Source organism: Sinocyclocheilus rhinocerous, unplaced genomic scaffold (assembly GCF_001515625.1).
Source record: "Sinocyclocheilus rhinocerous isolate Xijiao unplaced genomic scaffold, SAMN03320098_v1.1 scaffold706, whole genome shotgun sequence".
NCBI classification, from domain to species: Eukaryota; Metazoa; Chordata; class Actinopteri; order Cypriniformes; family Cyprinidae; genus Sinocyclocheilus; species Sinocyclocheilus rhinocerous.
This window is the reverse complement of record NW_015632479.1, coordinates 105291-130769: the sequence shown is the minus strand read 5'-3', so window position 1 is coordinate 130769 and position 25479 is coordinate 105291. Positions and strand designations below refer to the sequence as shown.

The following is a 25479-nucleotide window of genomic DNA, read 5'->3' as shown; positions in this document are numbered from 1 at the left end:
AGCGAATCAGCGCACTGTATTCAGGTCAGGGGACAAGGCTACTTTCACTTTGAAAAGACGTGCTAGCTGAGAGGAGTTTCGTCAAAGCTGACTAAAAGTGATCGAGGATGGATAATTTTGACGAACTTGATGAACCTGTGATATCTTCTTCAGGCGAAAAAGGAAAATAAAAGCTGAAACGTTTTCACGGAAGCTTGCAAAAGCAGCGCGTTACAATAGTGAGGGAAAAGCTCTGTGTATCGCGTGTAATCACATCCATACAGTTTATGATCACAACAACAACAACGTTTGTCAGGCGTCTACATTATCATCTGAGGAGATTACAAAGATTAAACCAGTGTTTTTTAAACTCTAAAACATGAAATGTGGAGAAGATTAAAAAAAAAACATACTTTCAATTAACTATAATCTTGTAAATTACCTGTATTTGTTTACGTTATTATTACTTAATCAAAACAACCCAACTGCAGTTTGATTGATATTACGGTACTTGGAATGCGCAATAAAAAAAACGCGTGATTTCTGAAAAAAAAAAAATAATAATAATAATAATTATTGTGTTATCGGTTTTTGCAAATGAACTCTTCATTTGTAGTTGGACAATAAATGTGACATGTAGAATTTTAAACCTACAAGCAAGTGTATTTTTATGATAGCACTGACTAAAGTGACTATAATGGAATAATCTAAATAGCCTAACACAACTCATTTATTTTCATTTTTAGTTTAGTGAATTTAACTTCCGATTTAAAAGCCTTATTTTTGTTTTTAGATTGCAATGTTACAATGTTAGAATGAAATGTGATTTTAACCCTTTTTTGCACATGATATAAATCCAAAAACAAAAATACCGAGGTATATACCGTATATCGCAAATCGGCCAAAAAATACCGAGATATGAATTTTTGCCCATATCGCCCAGCCCTAAATGCAAGTATGGATTTGCTCTCTAACCTCTAAAGGAGAGAAGTCATGGTTGACGAGGAAGGCCAGACCGCCGACTGGAACGACCAGGAACTCCACCCTGAAAGTGTCGTGGTTGCCATCATACGTGGCCTTGAACTTAACGTATATCAGGTAAACCGTGGCGTAGGCACATGCGATATAGATGACCTGCATGGAAACATGCAACAAAACAATGTTAGAAAAAAGTCTCTTTAACCATCTCAACATTTTGAATTTAATGTTTTTGTACTTCATCAGAATTAGGGGTGTGCGATATATATAGTCTGCGATAATATCGTAATTGTTGTTTTAACGATGTGCGGTTTGACATTATCGAGTATTTTGCAAAAACCATTCAAAACACCCATAAGCTCACGCATAAGCTACATTACGTGAAGCGCATTTACAGTGCGTTCTTTCACTGCATGATTCAGTCTAATAAAATAAAATTTAGAATGATCACAAATTCAAATTCAGTTAATCAATTTCACACGAAGAGTGCCGTTTTTCTCCAAAAATGACCATGATTACAAATGTGATATTGATTTGTTTTACAACAGTTCAATAAACTAGAAGTTAATTAAGAGACTTACGTTTTAGATGCCATATTTCCTGTTTTTGCGTTATTTCGCCAACAAAAATAATTCCAAGCACAGCCACAGCGCTGTTTTGTGTCTTTGAGCAACATGACGGTGTTTCGTTCCTGAATGAATCAAACATTTAAATGATTCGGTTCGGTCGAAATGACTCACTTATTAACAGTGACTTGCTGCCACCTACTGGCGGTTTTAATTTTTCACATTTAAAGTTTCTTTTATTATTTAAATAATTTCAAATATCAGTATTAAACGTTTTATGTTTAATATATCAAAACATTATTTATGCATTTGTAATTGCAGGTTAAATGCATTCATGTCTTGCATTAAACAGTGTGTAAATACATCTAAATGCCTCTTCAGATGCAGCTTCTGTGTTGATTTCATTTGCTCGGTAACAGCCCAAATGTCTTATTATTCTAATTCATTGATTAAATGTAAGAATTTGACTCAAAAGATAATGGACACTTTTAGAGAAAATGGCTTTATAAAGGTAAAAATGCCCATACAATGTAAAAATCAGTTTAAACTTATCGGAAAAGATTAATTTATATCAGTGTGAACTGACCAGCACACAGAATATGAAGAATATTAAAAACTTTAGAAATCAGCTGTCCACGGCAGTGCTTAAGATACCAGCACAATAACACACTCAGCAAACTATCGTCAAATTATCGTTATCGATAAAATCCCAGAAAGTATTGAGATATTATTTTTTGTCAATATCGCACACACCCCTAATCAGAATGACACAAAAGTTGGAGACTTTTAAGGCACTTGCTATATGAACACACACAGAAATCATGGGAACTAAAAAATGGCCACACTTGTAAACTTTGAGGTCAAAAATGACCATCACAGGAAATATAAAAGCATATCCTTTTGATCTTTCATTCAAAAAATTCACAAAATTCTAACCGTTCATTGAGGTTAAACAATAGAAAGTGGGGGGAAAATCTCATTATGAAATAAATGTGACCCTGGAGCACAAAAGCAGTGTTAAGTAGCACAGGTATATTTGTAGCAATAGCCAAAAATACATTGTATGGGTCAAAATTATACATTTTTCTTTTATGCCAAAAATCATTAGGATATTAAGTAAAGATCATGTTCCATGAAGATATTTTGTAAATGTCCTACTGTAAATATATCAAAACTTAATTTTTGATTAGTAATATGCATTGCTAAGAACTTCATTTGAACAACTTTAAAGATGATTTTCTCAATATTTAGATTTTTTTTGCACCCTCAGATTCCAGATTTTCAAATAGTTGTATCTCAGCCAAATATTGTCCGATCCTAACAAACCATACATCAATGGAAAGCTTATTTATTCAGCTTTCAGATGTTCTGAAATGGACCCTTATGACTGGTTTTGTGCTCCAGGGTCACAAATGCTCTCTCTAGTTCACGTTAGTCACAATTATTGGCACCCAATTATTGCATGATCAGGTCAGGGAACTGGGACGGCCAATTTTTGTATTGATTTTGATGTTTGTTTTTGGATCATTGTCCTGATGGAAGATCTAACCACGGCCTGTTATAAGATGAGGAGGACTTCTCGTGAAATGTGCTGATGATGTTGGGGCTGTTTGATATTTTTACGCTTTCTGACCCCAAGACTCAACTAATCTCTGCAGTTCTCCAGCCGTGATCCTCAGAGAGTCTTTGGCCGCTCAAACTCTCCTCCTCACCGTGCATTAGGATGATATAGACACACGTCTTCTTCCACGCAGATTTGTAATATCTTTAGTTGATTGGAACTTCTTAATTATTGCCCTGATGGTGGAAATGGAGATTTTCAGAACTGTATTCTTTGGTTTTACTCTTTGTGGTAGATGATTAATGGAATTTGGCCTTTGTTTTCCCTCATATTTATAATCCTGTGGAACAGGAAGCCATGACTGGACAATGTCATGCTTCTAGTCACCCTGGTGTGCTAAAAAATGTGTAAATATGAATGGGAATATATTTCAGAGATATTTTACTCATAAGAATTTCTAGAGGGGACAATAATTGTAGCCAACATGCATTGGAGAAAAACATTTATTTCATAATGAGATTCCCCCCCACTTTCAGTTCTTTCACTTCAATGATAGGTTAGAATTTAATGAATTTTTTGAATGAAAGATCAAAAAGATAAACGATGCAGATTTATTTTCACAGCCGCCTTTGCTCACATTTACCAAGGATGCCAATATTAGTAGAGGGCATATATATATATATATATAGACATTTTTTACAAATACAATGCATGGCGCATGTGTGTGTGTTTGTGTGTATATATATATATATATATATACACACACACACGCGCACGCCATGCATTGGATTTGTAAAAAATTCACTGTTTTTAACACATGTAACAAAGCTGTGTTAATAGAAAATATTATGCATTGTTTTATAATATTTGTATTATTTTAATTATTTTATATAAAAATGGTGTATATTTTAGAGATGAATATTGTCTGACACCATGACAACCCATCTAATAATACAAAATATTAAAGAATATATATATAAACCAAATTACAGTTATTGTTTCCTCTGTGTTTGTCTTTTAACAAAAAAGAAAATAGTGTTTTTCAGGCCGGTGGAGTTCATGCACATCCATATTCTAGAGTAGATTTCTCCCATTCGTTTTCTACAAGTTGTCTGTTATAGCACAGCATTCAGTCTGTAATGTTTTGCCTCAACATATTTAATATGACAGGTCTGGTGGGTTTGTGGATGTGTGCATGTTTTGAACTTTAATCAGCTCAACTTCACCTTCATGCTGCTGTTGTAGAAGGAAATGAAGGCAGTGAGAAGGTCCAGATAGCGGCTGGTGAACACCAAGGCAAAGAGGATCTGACTCTTCCCAGAGATTCCTGAAAAACAAACAGCAACAACATGCATTTCAACACAATTCTGTCTCCTTTCCTCAAACTGAACCCCATTTCAAGCTTTCAGCTCGCTTTATATACCATTGGCATCAATAATGGCCAGTGTAGCATGCACAAGCAAACAGTTCTTGTACAACAAGGTCACAAAACAACATTAAAACAAACCCAGAGATCTGTCAGTGTAAAACAAACAATATTCTAATAAGATCCTGCTGCCACGTCAGAGGTCAGAGCATGCAATCAGAACCAAAGAATGTTATCTACAGCCTGATAACCAACATAGAGCAAAACTCCGAAGCTAAACAGGTTTAACAACATACATTTGGTTCAAATCGCTATTGCTTTTGATGCATATGCCATGCAACTCACTCTCTAGTTCACTGGAGCAACTCAAAAGCAATGCAACTCACATAACAACCGTGCATTCAAACATAAAACACCAGCACTTGTTTACTCCACTCGAATGAGGACTAGTGCAAGAGCTCACAAGGCAAACGAGCGGATCAGCTCGCATATAATCAAATCACACAAACAGACTTTCACCAAACGTGAAGTTCACACACTCAAAAACAGCCCTAAATAGAGCACACTGCGCGTTACTCACCCGCACACGACCTGGTTTTCCAGATCTTCAGCAGGAGGATGATGATGGCTGCTAAATGGGAGAGATCCCCCGTCAGTCTGAATACGTTCATGTTTCTGTGGATCTGGAGAATGGCTTGTTGAAGCGTCGCAGTAAACACGGCTGTTCTGTTCCCGACTGATTCTGAAAGATGACGTGGCCACGGTGATGCTCGGTGTTCGTCACTGGGAGGCGAACACCGCAGGACGAGAAATTAATTGTTTGCAAACACGGTGATTTTTCCTCTAGGGGGCGCGCGGAGGCTCCGAACACCGAGGCGACTCTTTTGGTCTTGGTTATATACTAAAAATATAAGTGATAAAATATAGACATTTACATGAGTGCAAGCATTTGAATGCTAAATGCGAATCCGCGTAATAAAGTTCTATAAAGTAAAAGCATGGGCCAGTAATCGCAGACGACTCTGATTGGTCCGCTCGGAACAACGCAGAGAAAAGTAACAAGTGACACGTGACGACACGAGAGTTTTTACTAAAGCCCCGCCTACTTCGAGTTTCTGCCGTCTCGGTTTCTTTTCCTCCGGTTTGTTTCTGTAAAGTTGTGTCCTGTGATTGAAGTTTGTTGGATCCTGCCCGTGAGGATCTGTGGAGTTGAGGATGATGATGGCTGCTAAATGGGAGAGATCCCCCGTCAGTCTGAATACGTTCATGTTTCTGTGGATCTGGAGAATGGCTTGTTGAAGCGTCGCAGTAAACACGGCTGTTCTGTTCCCGACTGATTCTGAAAGATGACGTGGCCACGGTGATGCTCGGTGTTCGTCACTGGGAGGCGAACACCGCAGGACGAGAAATTAATTGTTTGCAAACACGGTGTTTTTTCCTCTAGGGGGCGCGCGGAGGCCCCGAACACCGAGGCGACTCTTTTGGTCTTGGTTATATACTAAAAATATAAGTGATAAAATATAGACATTTACATGATTGCAAGCATTTGAATGCTAAATGCGAATCCGCGTAATAAAGTTCTATAAAGTAAAAGCATGGGCCAGTAATCGCAGACGACTCTGATTGGTCCGCTCGGAACAACGCAGAGAAAAGTAACAAGTGACACGTGACGACACGAGAGTTTTTACTAAAGCCCCGCCTACTTCGAGTTTCTGCCGTCTCGGTTTCTTTTCCTCCGGTTTGTTTCTGTAAAGTTGTGTCCTGTGATTGAAGTTTGTTGGATCCTGCTCGTGAGGATCTGTGGAGTTTAGAGATAGATAGATAGATAGATAGATAGACAGATAGATAGATGCTAGTGTAAATGCAAGCACATTAGCGATGGTTTTAAATTGGTAATACCATAGTATTTTGCAAGCATTTGAATGCTAAATGCGAATCCGCGTAATAAAGTTCTATAAAGTAAAAGCATGGGCCAGTAATCGCAGACGACTCTGATTGGTCCGCTCGGAACAACGCAGAGAAAAGTAACAAGTGACACGTGACGACACGAGAGTTTTTACTAAAGCCCCGCCTACTTCGAGTTTCTGCCGTCTCGGTTTCTTTTCCTCCGGTTTGTTTAAAGAAAGTTGTGTCCTGTGATTGAAGTTTGTTGGATCCTGCCTGTGAGGATCTGTGTAGTTTAGAGATAGATAGATAGATAGATAGATAGATAGATAGATAGATAGATAGATAGATAGATAGATAGATAGACAGATAGATAGATAGATAGATGCTAGTGTAAATGCAAGCATATTAGCGATGGTTTTAAATTGGTAATACCATAGTATTTTGATATATACTATGGTTATGAGTGATTACCATGTGGATTTCAAATATTAATAACGGTAAAGGTATAAAATAATGTTGTCCCCCCTAAAACCATAGTAATACCATGCTTATGTAATGGTTTCAGATTGTAATACTGTGGTATTTTAATAAACACTGTGGCAATGAATGGTTATGTCACTATATTTACATGGTGCTGCAAAGGACTTCAGAGAATACCATGGTACTATCAAGGTAAATGTAGAAAATCATGATCTTATATCCAAAAACCATGCAACCACAACAGTGATGGTTTTAAGTTGGTAATAACATGATAATATGATATACACTATCACTAAATTCATCCAAAATAGACTTTCACATAGCAATACCGTAGTACCAAAAACTATGGTAATACCATGGTACTTTGTGTCAATGCGAGCACAACAGTGATGGTTCCAACACCATGGGATTGTATTATACATTATGGTAATGGTCCTGAAAATTGTATTTGTGTAGCATAGTATTTACATGGTGTTCCACTGGGCTTCAAAGAATACCATGGTGCTACCACGGTAAATGTTTGAGCATACTGCATTACCAAGTAACAAAAAACATGGTTTAATTAGGGCTGCACAATTATCATTGAATCATTCAAATGATTTCAATTATATAAAATAAATAAATAAAGTTAACTTGCATTATTCAGCTAGTTTGAGTAAGAAAACTTCTTTTTTTAAGAAAAGTTCACTTCCTGACTGTGTTACATTTAAAAGAGCCCGACAGAGCACGTGACCGGTCATATCCGGTGTTACCACCAGGCGGCGCATGTTGGAGGCTCTTGGGATTTACAGGATATCTGCTCTAATGTGTGAAACGTGATTTAAAATGTCCTCACTAGTCAGTTTCATTATCACATTTGGTCCTCTCTCTCTCTCTCTCTCTCACACACACACACACACACACACTCTCTCTCTCTCACACACACACACACTCTCTCTCTCTCTCTCTCTCTCTCACACACACACACACACACACACTCTCTCTCTCTCACACACACACACACTCTCTCTCTCTCTCTCTCTCTCTCACACACACACACACACACACACTCTCTCTCTCTCACACACACACACACTCTCTCTCTCTCTCTCTCTCTCTCACACACACACACACACACACACTCTCTCTCTCTCACACACACACACACTCTCTCTCTCTCTCTCTCTCTCTCACACACACACACACACACACACTCTCTCTCTCTCACACACACACACACTCTCTCTCTCTCTCTCTCTCTCTCACACACACACACACACACACACTCTCTCTCTCTCACACACACACACACTCTCTCTCTCTCTCTCTCTCTCTCACACACACACACACACACACACTCTCTCTCTCTCACACACACACACACTCTCTCTCTCTCTCTCTCTCTCTCACACACACACACACACACACACTCTCTCTCTCTCACACACACACACACTCTCTCTCTCTCTCTCTCTCTCTCACACACACACACACACACACACTCTCTCTCTCTCACACACACACACACTCTCTCTCTCTCTCTCTCTCTCTCACACACACACACACACACACACTCTCTCTCTCTCACACACACACACACTCTCTCTCTCTCTCTCTCTCTCTCACACACACACACACACACACACACACACACAATCTCTCTCACACACACACACACACACACACACAAAGGTCTTCAGAGATTGTATGTAGGTTACTCTGTACAGTCTGCAGATAACCAGGCGTGTTCACGCGTCACAGTGTCATTCAGCACAGAGTGCGCACGCGGCTGAAGAGACAAGAACACTCAGTTCAGATCCAGATCATCATGCACAGACACACAGGCTACGTCTTAGTGAAAGAATTTTCAACAATTTGAAAAGGAAAAAGAAATAGATACTATACATTTGCTGACTGGAGATTATCTGAACAACAATTTCATTAGAGTTTAGCATAAAAACTAAAGGCTCCTCAGCTGTTCTGCTTGACTGACTAAAGATGCTCACAGACATTACAGAAGGAGAATTTGATATCAAAGAGGAAGAACCATGGTACGATCATCAAGATCTGGAACATGGTGAGTTATTCTTTATCTGACGTACTGTAAAAGTTCAGGTAATAATACTTTTTAAATGAAAATGTGGAAGAAGAACTCTAGATTGGCTTATTTTGTTAACAATAAGGTGATTAAGAATGTGCCTTCATTCAGTCTCCATTTAATCGTAGTCTTCATCGAATGTATTTTGCTGATGATGATTGAAGGAAGTGTGTTTAGTTGTGTGTTTTGTGACTCTCCATCACATCCTGACAGGATGACATGACAGTCTGTTTGACAAGAGAGAGTGAAATCAGCTTTGTAATGAACTGATGCGATAATCAGATCGCTTTCTCATTTTCTTGAGTTGTGACCTTAGGTGAAGAAGAAGGAGAAGTAACTAAACACTCCTAGTGACAGAGATAACCTGATGTCCAAATGATTGCACCATCAACCAGATTTACAAATACTGATATGCATAAATTAAAATGGTTCAAAACCAGTGTTTTTTTTAGTTGTGGTTGCTCATTAGATGCGTCCCTCTCTTCATGCAGATCTTCATTTGGCCGCCGAATTGGGTAAAAATTTATTGGAGCAGAACAGAGACTTAGAAGAGACGCTCCAACAGATGTACATCAGCAACCAGGAACAGATACAGGAGATAGAGGTACTGCTATCAAGCGATCGATCTATCTATTTCTGACCAAACTCTCTGTTTTGAGTTAATGGAAACCTTCATATGCACAGAAAAGCAGTCTTTTATTGACACAGTTCCTCTAGCTACATCTTCTGCATTATCAAGTGATTTTATGATTGTATAAATCTTTGTCTTATCTTAAAAGGCAATCAAACTTATTTGTGACTTATTTGTTTTAAGTCGCTGGGGTATATTTGTAGCAATAGCCAAAAATCCATTGTATGGGTCAAAATTATTGATTTTTCTTTTATGCCAAAAATCATTAGGATATTAAGTAAAGATCATGTTCCATGAAGATATTTTGTGAATTTCCTACCGTAAATATATCAAAACTTAATTTTTGATTAGTAATATGCATTGCTAAGAACTTCATTTGGACAACTTTAAAGATGATTTTCTCAATATTTAGATTTTTTTGCACCCTCAGATTCCAGATTTTCAAATAGTTGTATCTCAGCCAAATATTGCCCTATCCTAACAAACCATACATCAATGGAAAGATTATTTATTCAGCTTTGAAACAGTGTATACATCCCAATTTAAAAAAATTGACCCTTATGACTGGTTTTGTGGTCCAGGGTCACATTTGATTTGCATTTTGCTAAGAATAACTGAGGAAAAGCCTTTAAATTGTCCTTAAGCTGATGCAGTTAAAGCTCAGGTATCTGAACCCGTTTGATTGTAGTTTAATGTTTCTTTCTCTTTGTTCAGTATCTTTCTAAACAGGTGGATTTGCTGAGGTCAGTGAACGATCAGCACGCTAAAGTCTACGAGCAGCTGGACTTAACCGCACAAGACCTGGAGCTGAAAAACCAGCGACTGGTGATGGAGAACAGAGCGGCTCAGCTGAAGATCGAAGGGTAAGACTTCAGAAATGATTGTAAATGAAGCGAAGGATGGTATACTTTCAATTGCGTTTCTCCTGATCGCAGGCTCACAGAGACGGTGGAAGGGCTGCAGACTCAGGTGGAGGAGCTCCAGAGAGACATGCAGAAGCCGAAGCTGGTTTCTGATGAACAGACCCGGTCCAGTGATTGTGATAGAGTTCAGTGCAAGGAGACCTGTCAGTTACACAAGTAGGTTTTTGCAACACATTTTTGTGCATTTTAACCCGCCACTGTGTTTTGTGCTACAGTAGGTCGAGTCTGTGAAACTAGTGGCCTTTAAACGGTCACGGTCAAGTGGATTAGTAAAGAAACAAATTAGCTGCTTCTCATTCTTAGGTTTCAGGCTTAGCAGAACTTCCTTCCCACACATTTATATTCCTGCCTGACTCGGCTTAATCTGCTGGAGTTCACGCGGGCAGGGTTGTATGACGCAAGAAAAGGAAAATATGCTATATTTAGTTTAGTTGCATGTACATTCGCAACGTTATTTCTCACAATGCTGACTTCTCGCAATTCCAACTTTATTTCTTATATTTGCAAATTTGTGACTTTATTTCTCAAAGTGGTAACTTTATACTGTAGCTTTATATCTAACAATTGTGACTTCATTGCTCACAATTGCAACTTTATTGCTCATACCTGCAACTTAATATAGAACAATTACAACTATTGTGTGTAATTGCATCTTTATTGCTCATAATTGTGACTTTATATCTAACAATTGCTACTTCATTTTTCGTAATTGCAACTTTATATCTAACAATTGTGATTTTACTGTTTGCAACTGCAACTTTATATCTAGCAATTGAGACTCCATTTTTATTTGCAATTGCGACTTTATATTTAACAATTGCAACTTCATTTTGCATAACTGTGACTTTATTTCTAACAATTGCGACTTAATTTTTTGTAATTGAAACTTTATATCAAACAATAGCGACTTAATTTTTTGTAATTGCGACTTTATATCTAACAATTGCGACTTAATTTTGCGCAACTGTGACTTTATTTCTAACAATTGTGACTTCATTGTTTGTAATTGCGACTTTATTTTTTTGTAATTGCAACTTTATATCTAACAATTGTGACTTAATTTTGCGCAACTGTGACTTTATTTTTTGTAATTGTGACTTTATATCAAACAATTGTGACTGAATTTTTTGTAATTTTTCGTAATTGCAACTTTATATCTAATAATTGCATCTTCATTGTTTGTAATTGCGACTTTATTTTTCGTAATTGCAACTTTATATCTAATAATTGCATCTTCATTGTTTGTAATTGCGACTTTATTTTTCGTAATTGCAACTTTATATCTAACAATTGCATCTTCATTGTTCGCAACTGCAGCTCTATATCTAACAATTGCGACTTCATTTTTCATAATTGCGTCTTTATATCTGACACTTTACTTTAGGTCCTATCCTTCAGTTTTTCTCATTGAATATCCTGTTTCATTCTGAAATACGTTAAAATAGGCTGCAAACTGCAATTCACGTCGACTTTAAAGTCTGGTTTGGTTGATCTCAGAAAAAGTAAATATTTTACCTAATATTTTAGTCTATACAACTCCAGATTTCAGTAAAATGCAATCTTTTGAATGAATTTATACCATTATGATTCTCATATATTCGAACCTCAGTTATCTGACTAACGGCTCTGATTTCTCACCATGCTGCATGTATTCAGGTGCTTTTCCCATGAGCGCTCTGTTTCCACCAGCCGCTCGTCTCTGAAGCGTGAGGAACAGGACGAGCTCTGGGAGCTCAAGCGCTCGGTTGATTCCCTGCAGGCGCAGCTGAGCACAGAGCGCGCTCAGAGAGAGGCGGCCGAGCTGGAAGCTGATGCTCTGACGCATGAACTCATCCAGCTGGAGCCCAGAGCAGCGCTGCTGGGAGTCTACAAGGAGAGCCTGGCCGAGACGGAGGCTGAAGTGCAGGAGCTCCGCCTGCGTTTGCGCTCGAGCAAAGACAACGTGGACCTCCCATTGGATGATGAAGCGGGCGGGGCCGGACACAGGGGGCGGAGCCTGCGGTGCTGCAGCAGCGAGAGGCAGTTGCTAAGCAACGAGCAGCCTGAAGGGAAGCATCATGGGATCTCTCTGCTGAACGAGATGGATGCTCAATACGCCGCCCTGCAGGAGAAATACGACACGCTGCTGCGCCGCTGCCAGGATGGGAAGTTGTCCGAGAACCAAAAAACTGCTCAAACGCACACAAACACACAGAATGATTCCCAGCAGCCCGAGTACAAGGCCCTGCTTCAGGAGATTTTCAACATTATCCAAAAGAGCAAAAAGGACCTGAAGGAGAACAGGATCAAGCCCAGGCAGGCTGAATGAGGCACTGATCTGCATCTATATCTGAACTGAGGGAATTATACTGACAGGACTAGAATGGTGTGATACCACACATTACTGTCTGCTTTTATTGCCACTTTTATTGTCTGGTGAGTGTATATAAAGCATTTTTGTAAATATTTCCAAATGTCACTGTGAAACAAAAAGCTGTAAACTTAAATGTACTGGAAATCTTTGTGTATTTATAGTGGGATGAATCTCAACAAAGACATTTCCAGGTTATATATTACCACATATTCAGTAGGAAAAAAAAAACAGATGAACACAAACATGCACAGACGTTTTACTATTTAAGTATATCATTTATACATATATTAATTTATTATTACCCTCTAACTCTAGCACTCTCTATTCTAATTCTATTCTTAAAAAAAAAACACTTGTCCCTTTTAGACTTGCACTCTATTCATTTGCTGCTTTAAAAAAAAACACTCTAATCTTTTTGTATTCTATCTGTTTTCTTTTCATTTATTATACAATTAACAAAAGCAAAAAGACCTCTAACACTAGCTTGCTCTATTCTATCTGTTTTCTTTCTTTTTATTTATTATATGATTAAAAAAAAACCTTGCTATGTGTACTGCGTTAAGCTGAGACTCTCTTTTTGGTTTTGATTGCTTCTGTTGTCCTCGTTTGTAAGTCGCTTTGGATAAAAGCATCTGCTAAATGACTAAATGTAAATGTAAATGTAAATATCATATTTTGTCTGCATTACAGTAATGTGAAAGAGTGAAAATAATGAAATGCAGTTATCAAATTGATACAAAAATAGACTATTTTCTTGTGAATATTGAGATTTATATTTATATATTTACAACAGCTTTGTAAAATTAAGTCTAGTATGTTTTAGTCATAACTGGTCCGTGCATTTGTTGCATCTGTTAAAGGAAATCCATTATCTTGAAGAAGTCAAACTTTTACTTTCAGTCTTCACCTCGTTGTCAGGTCGTGTTAGTATCATTCATTCATAACTCCACAACAGGGCAAGTAAGTGTCTTTTATCATGTGAACTTTCAGCTGTTCAACTTTCAACTTTATTCTGCATATAAATGGACTTTCGACCCAGATTGTGGTCGTCAGAGAACATGGTCTTCAGTCCCGGTGGAAAGTCTGCTTCTAATCTAAGCCCCTGATAAGATTTGAGTGACATAATGTATTTATCAGACTGACATCTTCAGACATTATACCGGAGATGACACTAAAATGGAAAAATTTAAAAGGTATAATGTATTATAAGCAGCACATCTGCTTACTTAAGACACTAGGTAGAAACTGTTAAGGAAATATACAATATGGAAGAATTGACCATATTCAAGCATATTGTGAAAAATATCAATTAAGTACTGTAATCAATAATCAATGATTATATGTAAATGATTAACCTCAAAAACAGAATGTATACCCCTTGTACTATTGTTTTTATTATTATTATTATTGTATTTCTTTAAAACTATATGAAATATTTTCTTGAAAAATCAATCATAAAACCCGACATTAACCTCAAAAACAGAATGTATACCCCTTGTACTATTGTTTTTATTATTATTATTATTATTGTATTTCTTTAAAACTATATGAAATATTTTCTTGAAAAATCAATCATAAAAATAAAGTACAACCCGATAATTTGACATTATAGTAATGTTTGGGCATTTAACGGAGCTCAAGTGTTTCTCAGTTTGAGTGTCGCTTTTGTATTAACCTTGTAAATTCAGTGCAATATGTAAATATGCGATGCTGCTTTCTTTATGATGTAAAATACACTAAAAATAAAAAGTTAAGTCTTGCAAATTTAATTTTCGCTAACATTTTAGTTTTACAATGTCCTTGTTACACATTTTTATTAGATGTAACCGTAATTTATGCATAATTATATCCAACTATCCCTAAACCCAACCAAACCCCATATTAACTAAATAATTAGTATTATTTTGTATTTAATTGCATAACTGCAACAAGGGCTCCTTAATATAAAGCGCAACCTAATTTTCTTTATACAATGCAGATTGTTTCAAAGCAGCTTCACATTAACAAACAAGAAAATAAAAGTGTTAATGTTGTAAAATACATCAATTTCAGCTGTAGAGAAGACAAAAGCATCATTACTCGGATCAATTCATATTTTGTTCTCATCCGATAATGTCAGCTCAGTCAAATCAATAAAAATTAGTCTTTTGTAGGGAAAAATTAAATGAGAACCTTTGAAGACAAGATGTCAGTTGCAATGTTTATTCAGAATGACATACAAATAAAAAAGGTCAGATTTGGGGTTTTCAGCTGTGGACTTGGCAACGATGATCCAGAATATGAATATGTGGAATGCTTAATAAACAGAAAGTGAACGCTTCATATGCAGGTGTGGAAGAGACACAGACAGAGACAGTTATATATGTGCATGTGAAGATGATTTCAGTCATAACTGCGAGATTGCAAATCATATTGATACAATATTTCCCCTGAATAATTAAGAGGCACTTTCTTTCACACCCAAACACAGTTTAGCCACTTCAACAAAACTCCCAGATGGATGTTCACTTGCATGACTAGGAAAAAGAAAAAAAAAAAAGAAAAAAAAAAACATGCATTTTTTTATTTTCGTAAGAAATTAATGTCTAAATTGCTTCCGCATTTATTCACAATGCCATAAACGCTCTGAAATAAAATGGACAAGATTGCAAATATAAATTCAATGCAAACGTCATTCAGAGCTTCGCATTCTGCTGCAAATCTACCATCAGGTCCAATAAATAGTCATCGATTCATTTATTCGATTTTCAGGGTTTGAATTGATCTAAACTGCTCCAGAATCAACCGTGTCCAAATGTTTTGTCCTTTTTTTTGGTTGTCACAGAGCTGTAAACACTTCAACGGGAGCTTCACAGCCTTCACTTGAGCAGAGAAATTAATATTTCAGAGGATTCATTATGATCTAGTGTTTCTTTGGGTTACAGTGAAGTCAGGGAAAAATAAACGTAATATGCAATAAAAATCAAGGAAATTATTAAATCAAACATCTTTTTTTCAGTCAGCTTAATGTAATAAACAAGGCCGAAAAGCAGGCCACAAGCAGGATAAAATGAGATGAACCATGATCTCCTGTCATACCTACTTCCATATTAAATCATAAAAAAGAAACCAAAAGAAAACCAGCATTAACTGATAGTCTGCTTATGTGTTCAGCACACAACTCCTTTCCTTAGACTTTAATTTCCCGCAAACGCAGGATCGAATGGATCTTCAGCACTTTACGTGAGATGCTCATGTGACCAGAGGTTAACGTATGCGGAGGCTCCGGAAGTGGGCGTGTCCTCGAGGGCAGTGATTGGTTGGTGTATTGGCTCCGCCCCCCCTGTGCAGCGTTCCCTCTCACTGAACTCTGAGGGCGGGGGGGAGACGTGTGATTGACAGGATCTCCGGCGCTCCTGCTTTCCTGTCAGGAGGGAACGGTTCCCTTCAGATACCACATCCCTCCCAAACTCGTGCAGCACTCCTGAACAGCACACAGCAGTTATCAGCACATTCTCGCTTCAACAATCACTAATCATTTTCCTTCAGTCAGATGACTGGAGAGGCTTTCAGGCTCCAGTTATATTCTGCACTTAACACACATCATGCATTACTAGCAGATGGTCTAAGACTAACGATGACAGTCACAGACTGATTACATTGGTGTTTTTTAAAGGGGTATTTTTATTATTTTCTGGTAGCCTAAAATTATGTATTAATATGTAGGGTTTTTCTTAACTTTAAAATGCCTATGTAAAAATAAGAATAAATAAATTAATTTGATCATCTCTTTTCTCTTTCAATTTCTGAATGTTTCATTTTGTTGTATTACATTTAATTGATATATTGCTTGTAATGTGTTATTTATGCATGCATTTACTTTACTTTTCTGACTACTACTTGGAAAACCAAATGTTTACTTGAAAGCTACATACCATAAAAAATAAAAAAATAAAAATAATATATATATATACAGTGCCATGAAAAGGTTTTTGCCCCCTTCCTGTTTTTTTTTTTTTTTTGCATATTTGTCACACTTAAAAGATTCAGATCATCAAACCAATTTTAATATTACGGAAAGATAATATTAAAATACAAAATGCAGTTTTTAAATGATAATTTCATTTATTTTTCATGATTTAAGAGGAGGGGCAAATAATTTTTCACGTAGGGAGGTAGGTTTGGACAGCTTTTTTCCCTTAATAAATGAAATCATAATTTCAAAACTGCAGTTTGTATTTACTCAGGTTATCTTTGTGTAATATTAAAATTTGTTTGATGATCTGAATCTTTTAAGTGTGACAAATATGCAAACAATTAAAAAAACAGGAAGGGGGCAAAAACTTTTTCACACCACTGTATATATATATATATATATAAATATTTATATTCATTTCAGACGCGTTGCATCTATTTGTTGTCATGTGTGCATACAAATTTTATTGTTGAAAATAAGTTAGAATTTTACATTAAAGTTGATTTATTTAATGTAATTTATTTATTAATTTGATTTTTCCGACAGTCTTTTTTATTGATTTATTTATGATTTAATGCCATATCAGCACCAATAGCTATATGACAAAAAACAGTATTATGATTACAATATCATTTCAATATATTGTTTACAAGAGTTTACCAAAAACAACCAACATAAAAAATAAACAAATACTTAAAATCTGCCTGTCTGTCAATTTACTTGAAAGAAATAAATGACATAGAATAAAGGTGACATACCATTGTTTTAATAAAACAAAACAAAATAAACAATCATACAAATAAATAGAAAAAAAAAGAAAAAAACTATTGACAGTATCTATTAGATGATTTATTGCTTGTAATTGGTTATTTACTTATTTTTCTGACTTTTTAATCATTTGTCTAACACTTGAAAAACTATTTGGAAAATCAAAGCAATGTTTACTTATTTGAGAAATAATTAAAGTAAACATACCATTGTTTTAATTAAAAATAAAACTAAATATTGACAGCTTTTTTGGTTAATTTATTGTTTGTAATGTGTTATTTTTCCTGACTTTTTATTTGTTTGTCTAAAAATTTTGTTCGGAAAACAAAGTAATGTTTACTTAATTAAGAAAAACTCGAAGGTTACATTTTAAAATAAGAAACTACAACAAAACGTAAAAAAATAACAATGTATTCAAAGTTACTTATTTTTGTAGCACAACTCTAGAAATGTAACATTGTAATGGCACCTTGAGCAGTCGATCCACGTCGGTTTTGGTGGCGGCGTCACTGAGCTCCTGAGTGAGGCGCGTCTGGATCACGCTTCTTCTGACGCGATAGTTCTTCATGAAGATCTCGTACAGAACCTGGCGGTGCTGCGGACGAAGACAAAAGCATTCTGGACTAACTGCTAACGGTCACAGACACAGACAACAAGACTCAAAATCAGGGATGCACGATATTATAGGAACCAGCCGATAAAGGCTCAAAATGTAAACATCGGCCGGTTTCGACAATATCGGTAAATTCCGATAATATCGTGCATCACAGACACAGACTATATTATCGGAACCGGCCGATGTTTACATTTTAAGCCTTTATCGGCTGGTTCCTATAATATCGTGCATCCCTAATTTTGAGTCTGTGTCTGTGATACACGATATTATCGGAATTTACCGATATTACGATATTATTAGAATTGACCAATATTACCGATATTATCGGAACCGGCCGATGTTTACATTTTGAGCCTTTATCGGCCAGTTCAGATAATATCGTGGTTTGAAAAAAAATTACGCTGATACGTGTTTGATTAAATAAAGCAGTAATTGATGTCATAAAATCACATCAGATGCCAAACAAAAGGAAATATATCGGTATCTGCAAATATCGGCAAATCAGATATCAGCAAAAATCCAAAACTGTGCATCCCTCCTCAAAATCACAATAAATCAGGCTGCAGCTCCCAGAAATCACCTTGTCGAAGGTTTCTCCGCTCTCCCACAGGCCGAAGACCTTCTGCTCGTCTGCCGTAGCGTTGCTCTGAGGAGGAAACTACACACACAAACACACAACGAGTTCAGAAACAGCCAATGCACTGTCTAATGCTAGCATTAAGACAATTACTTTGTACTATTTTAAGTATTTGTTAGACATGTTGCTGCCCTTTGTGTGTGTCGTCATGTGGGTGCACATGAATGAATGTTATAAAACATAACAGTTACATAAGGACTGTTTACCAGCCACACACACACACACATACATACACACACCCTCAATCCAATTAGCCTTAAGAACAAAAGACCAGACCACATCTTAAACTCAAACACATTACCTCAATGAGCAGGGCAGACATACAAGACAATTAAAGCCAGAAACTAACAAACATAAAACAGTTCACTTGTGCTCAGACGTAGGGTGACCACCTGGCAATAGATCTGTTACGGGACAGTAGATGTGATTTTGAGGGGCCATGCGGGACACGTGTGAGACAGATACAATCACTTCTGTTATGCTATGAGGGCTGCCAAAAGTGTATATGATACAACGATAATTTTTCTCAAATGAAACGGGAAGTTCTGGAGATGTTGTTCATGCATGTGTGTCCAAATTTAGAGAGGCATGCAGGATTCATATTTAAATAGTCTTTTTGCAGCCTAATATTTACAGATACTAGTCCATATCGCGATTTGATTTACGTGGATTGACCTACTTTTGATTTATTCATCCAAGCCAGGGCTGTCAAAAAAATAAAAAAATTTGAATTTCGAATATTCGTCGAATTTAAAATAAAAATCCACATTCGAATGCAAAAACGTTGCATTTGAATTTTAGGTGTGCATTAAGGAGGCAGCGTTATAAGTGGCGCATGAGATGCGATGACGATGCAAGTGTCGTTGCATTTGTTTACATCAAAACCGAAACCAAGCCGTTCACACAGAACGCATATTTCGCGCATTTTCTAGAGGGACATCTATCACCGCTGCACTCGTGTCTCGCACAAAAGAGCCGCATGTTTAGAAAGCCATGTAAAATTGATGCAATTTTAACTTTAAAAAAAACATATATTGAGACTTTATGGCGGGTTTTTTTCCCATCCCACTGCAACTTGTGTTTTTAAATGAAAAATGTACTGTGTGATTGGCTTTCGACCCTTTGTATTAAACTATGAATACATACATGATGACACTAAAAGAGCTTTGACTTAAACTATCGATCAGAGACCGAAGACATGGATCATTTAGAGACCTAAGAAATGGATCAAATACGATACAGTCGCTTTATAGGGTTAAAGTCAACATATGGCTACATAAAGTTTCAAGACTATAAAGATAAAAACATCCCATCTTGTCCTTACAGCGCCACCTTCTGTTACACTCAAGTACACACACACAAACCTTAATGATGGCAGCGACCTCTTTTCTCATCAGGGTTCTTTCTAAGGTGAATCTCCACATCTGAAAGGGCAAGGATCAAATGCATTTACCAAATCAGCAAACATTAATAGTAATAATTGTGACTCTGGAGCACAAAAGCAGTCTTAAGTCGCTGGGGTATATTTGTAGCAATAGCCAACAATACATTGTATGGGTCAAAATTATCCATTTTTCTTTTATGCCAAAAATCATTAGGATATTAAGTAAAGATCGTGTTCCATGAAGATATTTTGTAAACGTCCTACCGTAAATATATCAAAACTTAATTTTTGATCAGTAATATGCATTGCTAAGAACTTAGTTGTAGAATAGTTATTCGTTAATAGTTAATAGAAGAATAGTTGTATCTCTGCCAAATATTGTTCTATCCTAACAAACCACACATCAATCTTCAAGCTTATTTATTCAGCTTTCAGATGATACACAAATCTCAATTTCCAAAAATTGACCCTCATGACTGGTTTTGTGGTCCAGGGTCACAAATATGATTGGACTGGATTACATTTTGTGCTGGACTATACAAAATATTATAGAGAGGCTATTGTTATTAAAGTGCACTTGAATCTGGAATGTAAAAGAAAAAGCCTAAACTTAAAAAAAAAAAATCAATATTGAAATTAAGAAATAAATATCACAGGCCTGTTTTTATATCAATATATCTTGTGCTGAACTTGATCTGACTTGGCTGTATACATACATGATGCTGTTTTGTTTATAGTTGTTTAAGCAACTTAATTATAATTGGTTTATAAACATTATTTTAAACATTATGCACTTTTTTCACAGATAGTCATGTTATCTTATGCTTTGAATAAACGTGCATTAGTAATATTTTGCTCGATGCGCCCTCTTGTGGCCTCAGAAGCTTTTCTTCACCCTAACTGGAAATTATGCATTTTAAATTCTACTATAATTCAAATTTTGATCATATTTAAGTACAAAATTCTAATTTAGTTTCAGCGATTTCGACAGCCCTAATCCAAACAAAATTCCGTGACATTCCGTGTTATAGAGTAAATTCCGTTTTTATGAAGTCACAGGGCCCCACAGATGCATATGTTGAATCAGTTTAAAACAAAACAATGCGGTGCATTAAAATCGCCCAGCATCCGCATGATCCGTCACAGTACTTACAGGCACCAGGATCTGTTTGCACTGGCTCTGGAGGATGGTGTCCTGGAGCATGCGGTCCGTCACGTGACCGTACACCGAGTGACCCGTGGGTAAACTGGCCAGATGCAGGTTAAACAGCCTCTTCACTTCACTCAGGCACAAAACATAATGCTTCCGGAAGGTGCTCCGCACGAACTCCTGCAGCTCCGGGGTGAAGGCGTGACCGTGACCGTGTCCGTTATGAGGGTCCGAGAGCGGAGAGGTAGGGTCGGGGTAACCGTTGATCGAGCCGTTTGTGTCCATGGGCTCTTCAGAGTCACTAATGGGCTCCTGTTTGACCTGCACTGGGGTGCTAGATTCACCGGACGAGCCCGTGTTTGTAGACACCTTCGGTCTCCGAGCGTCCAGCTCCCTCTGCATGAGGGCGTGGCTTTCTCTAGCGCTCTCCCTCGCCGCTTTCAGACGCTGATCTCCGCTGACGTGAGCGGGCGCTGCAGCAAACACAACACGACGTGAACACACAGAACGAACACTGTTCAAAAGTTTGGGAAAGAAACTAATATTCTCATCCTGCAGAGATGCATTAAATCAGTAAAGACATTTTTAATGTTACAAAAGTGCTGTTCTTTTGAACTTTCTATTCATCTGTGAATCTTGAAAAATAAAACGTAGCACAGTTTCCACAAAAACATTAACTGTTTTCAACATTGATAATAATCAGAAATGTTTCTAATAATCAGCATATTAGAATGATTTCTGAAGATCATGTGACACTGAAGACTGGAGTAATGATGCTGAAAATACAGCTTTGATCACAGGAATAAATTACAGTTTAACAGACATTCACATTGAAAACAGCTGTTTTAAATTGTAATAATATTTCACAATTTTTATGTATTTCTGATCAAATAAATGCAGCCTTGATGAGCAGAAGAAACTTCTTTAAAAACATAAAAAAATTATTCTGATCCCAAACTTTTGAACGGCACTGTACATCCAAATTTCCATAAAAAGCTCGGCATTAATAATTAAATTTTGCAACAAAAAAACAAAACAAGCAGCTGACATTTAGAATATATTGCTTTACATGAGAGTACTGTATGTATGCAAATAGAGCTATAAAGATATACATCCAAATTTATACATAGATTTGCGAAAATAGAGTTTACCTTTTTGCAACAATACAAACAATTGCACAGTTGAGATATGCTATATAGTATATATTGCTCTACATGAGAGTACTGTATGGGTAAAGTAGATGTACTATATATCCAACCTGTTTAGTAATATGCATTGCTAAGAACTTCATTTGAACAACTTTAAAGATGATTTTCTCAATATTTAGATTTTTTTTTTTTGCACCCTCAGATTCCAGATTTTCAAATAGTTGTATCTCAGCCGAATATTGTCCTATCATAACAAACCATACATCAAGCTTAAAGCTTATTTATTCAGCTTTCAGATGGTGTATAAAGCTCAATTTAGACAAATGGACCCTTATGACTGGTTTTGTGCTCCAGGGTCACATATAGCTAATGACAGCAATATCTGTAATTGTATGATACAATCATGTGGCGAAAATCAAAATAAAGGAGAAATATAAATGAAGCTCACCACAAAGTCTCGACCACGACAGACACGGCTGCATTTATTTGATCAAAAATACAGTAAAAATAGTAATATTGTGCTTTTTTTGTATTTATTCAGCAGCACAACTGTTTTCAACATTGATAATAATCAGAAATGTTTCTAATAATCAGCATATTAGAATGATTTCTGAAGATCATGTGACACTGAAGACTGGAGTAATGATGCTGAAAATACAGCTTTGATCACAGGAATAAATTACAGTTTAACAGACATTCACATTGAAAACAGCTGTTTTAAATTGTAATAATATTTCACATTTTTACAGCATTTTTGATCAAATAAATGCAGCCTTGCTGAGCAGAAGAGACTTCTTCCAAAAACATTTTAAAATCTTACTTACCCCAAACTTCTGAACAGTAGTGTGCATTGCTAAGAACTTCATTTGGACAACTTTAAAGATGATTTTCTCAATATTTAGATTTTTTTTTTTTGCACCCTCAGATTCCAGATTTTCAAATAGTTGTATCTCAGCCGAATATTGTCCTATCCTAACAAACCATACATCAAGCTTAAAGCTTATTTATTCAGCTTTCAGATGGTGTATAAATCTCAATTTAGACAAATGGACCCTTATGACTGGTTTTGTGCTCCAGGGTCACATATAGCTAATGACAGCAATATCTGTAATTGTATGATACAATCATGTGGCGAAAATCAAAATAAAGGAGAAATATAAATGAAGCTCACCACAAAGTCTCGACCACGACAGAGCACTTCGGCAGGAACGCCGCTGTGTGAGCTACAGGTGTTTTTGGGATACAGCACATCACTGCCAAAGACACAAACCACAGAACTTCAGCATCTACTCAAACATCACACATCGACTTAATGTAGGAAGGAAACAAACAGCGCACCTCTTCACGACCCAGTTTCCCTGGACGAGCAGCGCCACCTGCTGGATGCAGCGCAGTACTGCGATGGAGTCCGTTCCCGAGGCCAGCAGCCCCATCAGATTGGCAAACGGCATCACCTTGACTACGAGCAAAGGAAAACATTTATACACAGGGTTTCTGCAGGCAAAACAATCCCTCGATGCATTCTCTGAATGTAAATGTCTAGCGGGAACACAATGAATTTACCTTCTGATAACATCGCAAAAAAGAGATGTTCTTCCTCTGTCTTGTTTTCCAGTGCAAATGTCTAAAGAGTCTTAAAGGGCATCCCACAGCATTTTTGATCAAATAAATGCAGCCTTGCTGAGCAGAAGAGACTTCTTCCAAAAACATTTTAAAATCTTACTTACCCCAAACTTCTGAACAGTAGTGTGTATAGTTACATATATATATATATAGTACATAAATAAGTCAGAACATACCCATCCGAGCATCCTTTTTAGCCACAAAGTCATCTTTGGAGAAGTTAAACACTTTTTCCAACCTGTAATATAGTGCTCATTTAGAAACACTAGGAGATTCTCACTTCCTATTAAGAACTATGTACGATATCTTTAATTATTCACCTTATTCAGCTAAAGCATTAGTTCACCAAAACAAAATGAAAATTTCCCCATATACACTCAGTCTCATGTTATTATAATCCTGTATAAAGTGCAGCAGTGCTTATCAGGTTAACAAAGTGCTTTTGTGTTTCATAGAATAAAGAAAACATGTATTTGGAACGGTGTGGAATGAATAGATGATGATAAAATGTTTCTCTTTAAAGGCAACAAACTCAAAGTTTTTATGTCATACTTAGACTGAATGCCCAGCCAAAGCATCTGCTGCCTTTGAGCCACATCAGGATGCTTTCTGATGAAATCATGATCTGTGGGCAGCAGGAACTCCCAGCCTCGGTTTAATCGAGGGACCGACATCTGCTCCAGGAAGTCCTTCACGTCCTCTGGAGGAAGCTGTAGTCACATGACAAAAAAAATAAAAAATATCTGAGGATGAATTATAATAATACTCCACAGATCATTTATTATATCATTTTGAAAATGCCTATTTTGAGTGGAAGCGGAAACACGCTGTTTTCGTGCCTGTATCTTTAAATGCAAATTAGCTGCTGCTCCCCGCCCCCTTTTCCAGAATAAGGCGGAGCCTAGTACCTCAAATACAAAAAACATCTGTTTAGGTTTGATAACCATGTCTATCATGCTGAAATCATGCGTTTTAAAGCCATATCAGTTTAAACTAGGGTTCACAGAAAGCAGTACTAAAGTAAGTTCTCTTTCATGTCTTATTGCGCTTAAACTGTCAAATACACAAAAGTTTGTTTAAAACACACATAGGTTACACAAACACAGTCAGTTATGTCTGTGAAGGTACACAGCTGGGACAGAAATCGCATGTTTATAGTAGATCTGTATTTTAAGTAACAGCAGCACCAAAACATGCAGATTAAGGGGCGGTGATATTATAATAAGATCCCCTTCTTACGTCACTAGGGGAGCGAAATCTGAGCGGCTCGTTTTTTCACATGCTTGCAAAAAAAGTTACTGGGTTGTCCTTTTTCACGTTGTCTGGTTTTGTAGATGCACCAGGGACCCAATTATAGCACTTCAGTGTTTCCCCTGCCATTATTTTAGGGGGGCGGC

The 25479-nt window shown here is 36.8% G+C and overlaps 3 protein-coding genes across 3 annotated transcripts in view; 1 reads left to right on the top strand and 2 right to left on the bottom strand.

Moving 5' to 3' along the window:
• Nucleotides 1-5301, bottom strand: part of LOC107742585 (ER lumen protein-retaining receptor 2) — a 9536-nt gene extending 4235 nt beyond the window's left edge. The window contains exons 1-3 of the mRNA XM_016555625.1: nt 5031-5301; nt 4311-4411; nt 955-1113 (exon numbers count right to left, since the gene is read on the bottom strand). Of these exons, the coding sequence (XP_016411111.1) occupies nt 955-1113; nt 4311-4411; nt 5031-5121 (351 nt within the window). The 5' untranslated portion in view covers nt 5122-5301. The remainder of the gene's footprint in view (nt 1-954; nt 1114-4310; nt 4412-5030) is intronic.
• A 3334-nt stretch (nt 5302-8635) lies between these two features.
• Nucleotides 8636-13113, top strand: LOC107742601 (cerebellar degeneration-related protein 2-like). The gene is made up of 5 exons (XM_016555644.1): nt 8636-8873; nt 9386-9498; nt 10240-10388; nt 10461-10604; nt 12105-13113. Exons 1-5 carry the CDS (start codon nt 8795-8797, stop codon nt 12754-12756), a joined length of 1137 nt encoding a protein of 378 aa, XP_016411130.1. The 5' UTR covers nt 8636-8794; the 3' UTR covers nt 12757-13113.
• A 1880-nt stretch (nt 13114-14993) lies between these two features.
• LOC107742593 (DNA-directed RNA polymerase III subunit RPC5-like) overlaps nt 14994-25479 on the bottom strand; it is a 19092-nt gene continuing 8606 nt past the window's right edge. Inside the window, exons 13-18 of the mRNA XM_016555636.1 lie at nt 23798-23918; nt 23631-23712; nt 21315-21863; nt 18721-18798; nt 17994-18119; nt 14994-16264 (exon numbers count right to left, since the gene is read on the bottom strand). Coding sequence (XP_016411122.1) covers nt 16208-16264; nt 17994-18119; nt 18721-18798; nt 21315-21863; nt 23631-23712; nt 23798-23918 — 1013 coding nt within the window. The 3' untranslated portion in view covers nt 14994-16207. The remainder of the gene's footprint in view (nt 16265-17993; nt 18120-18720; nt 18799-21314; nt 21864-23630; nt 23713-23797; nt 23919-25479) is intronic.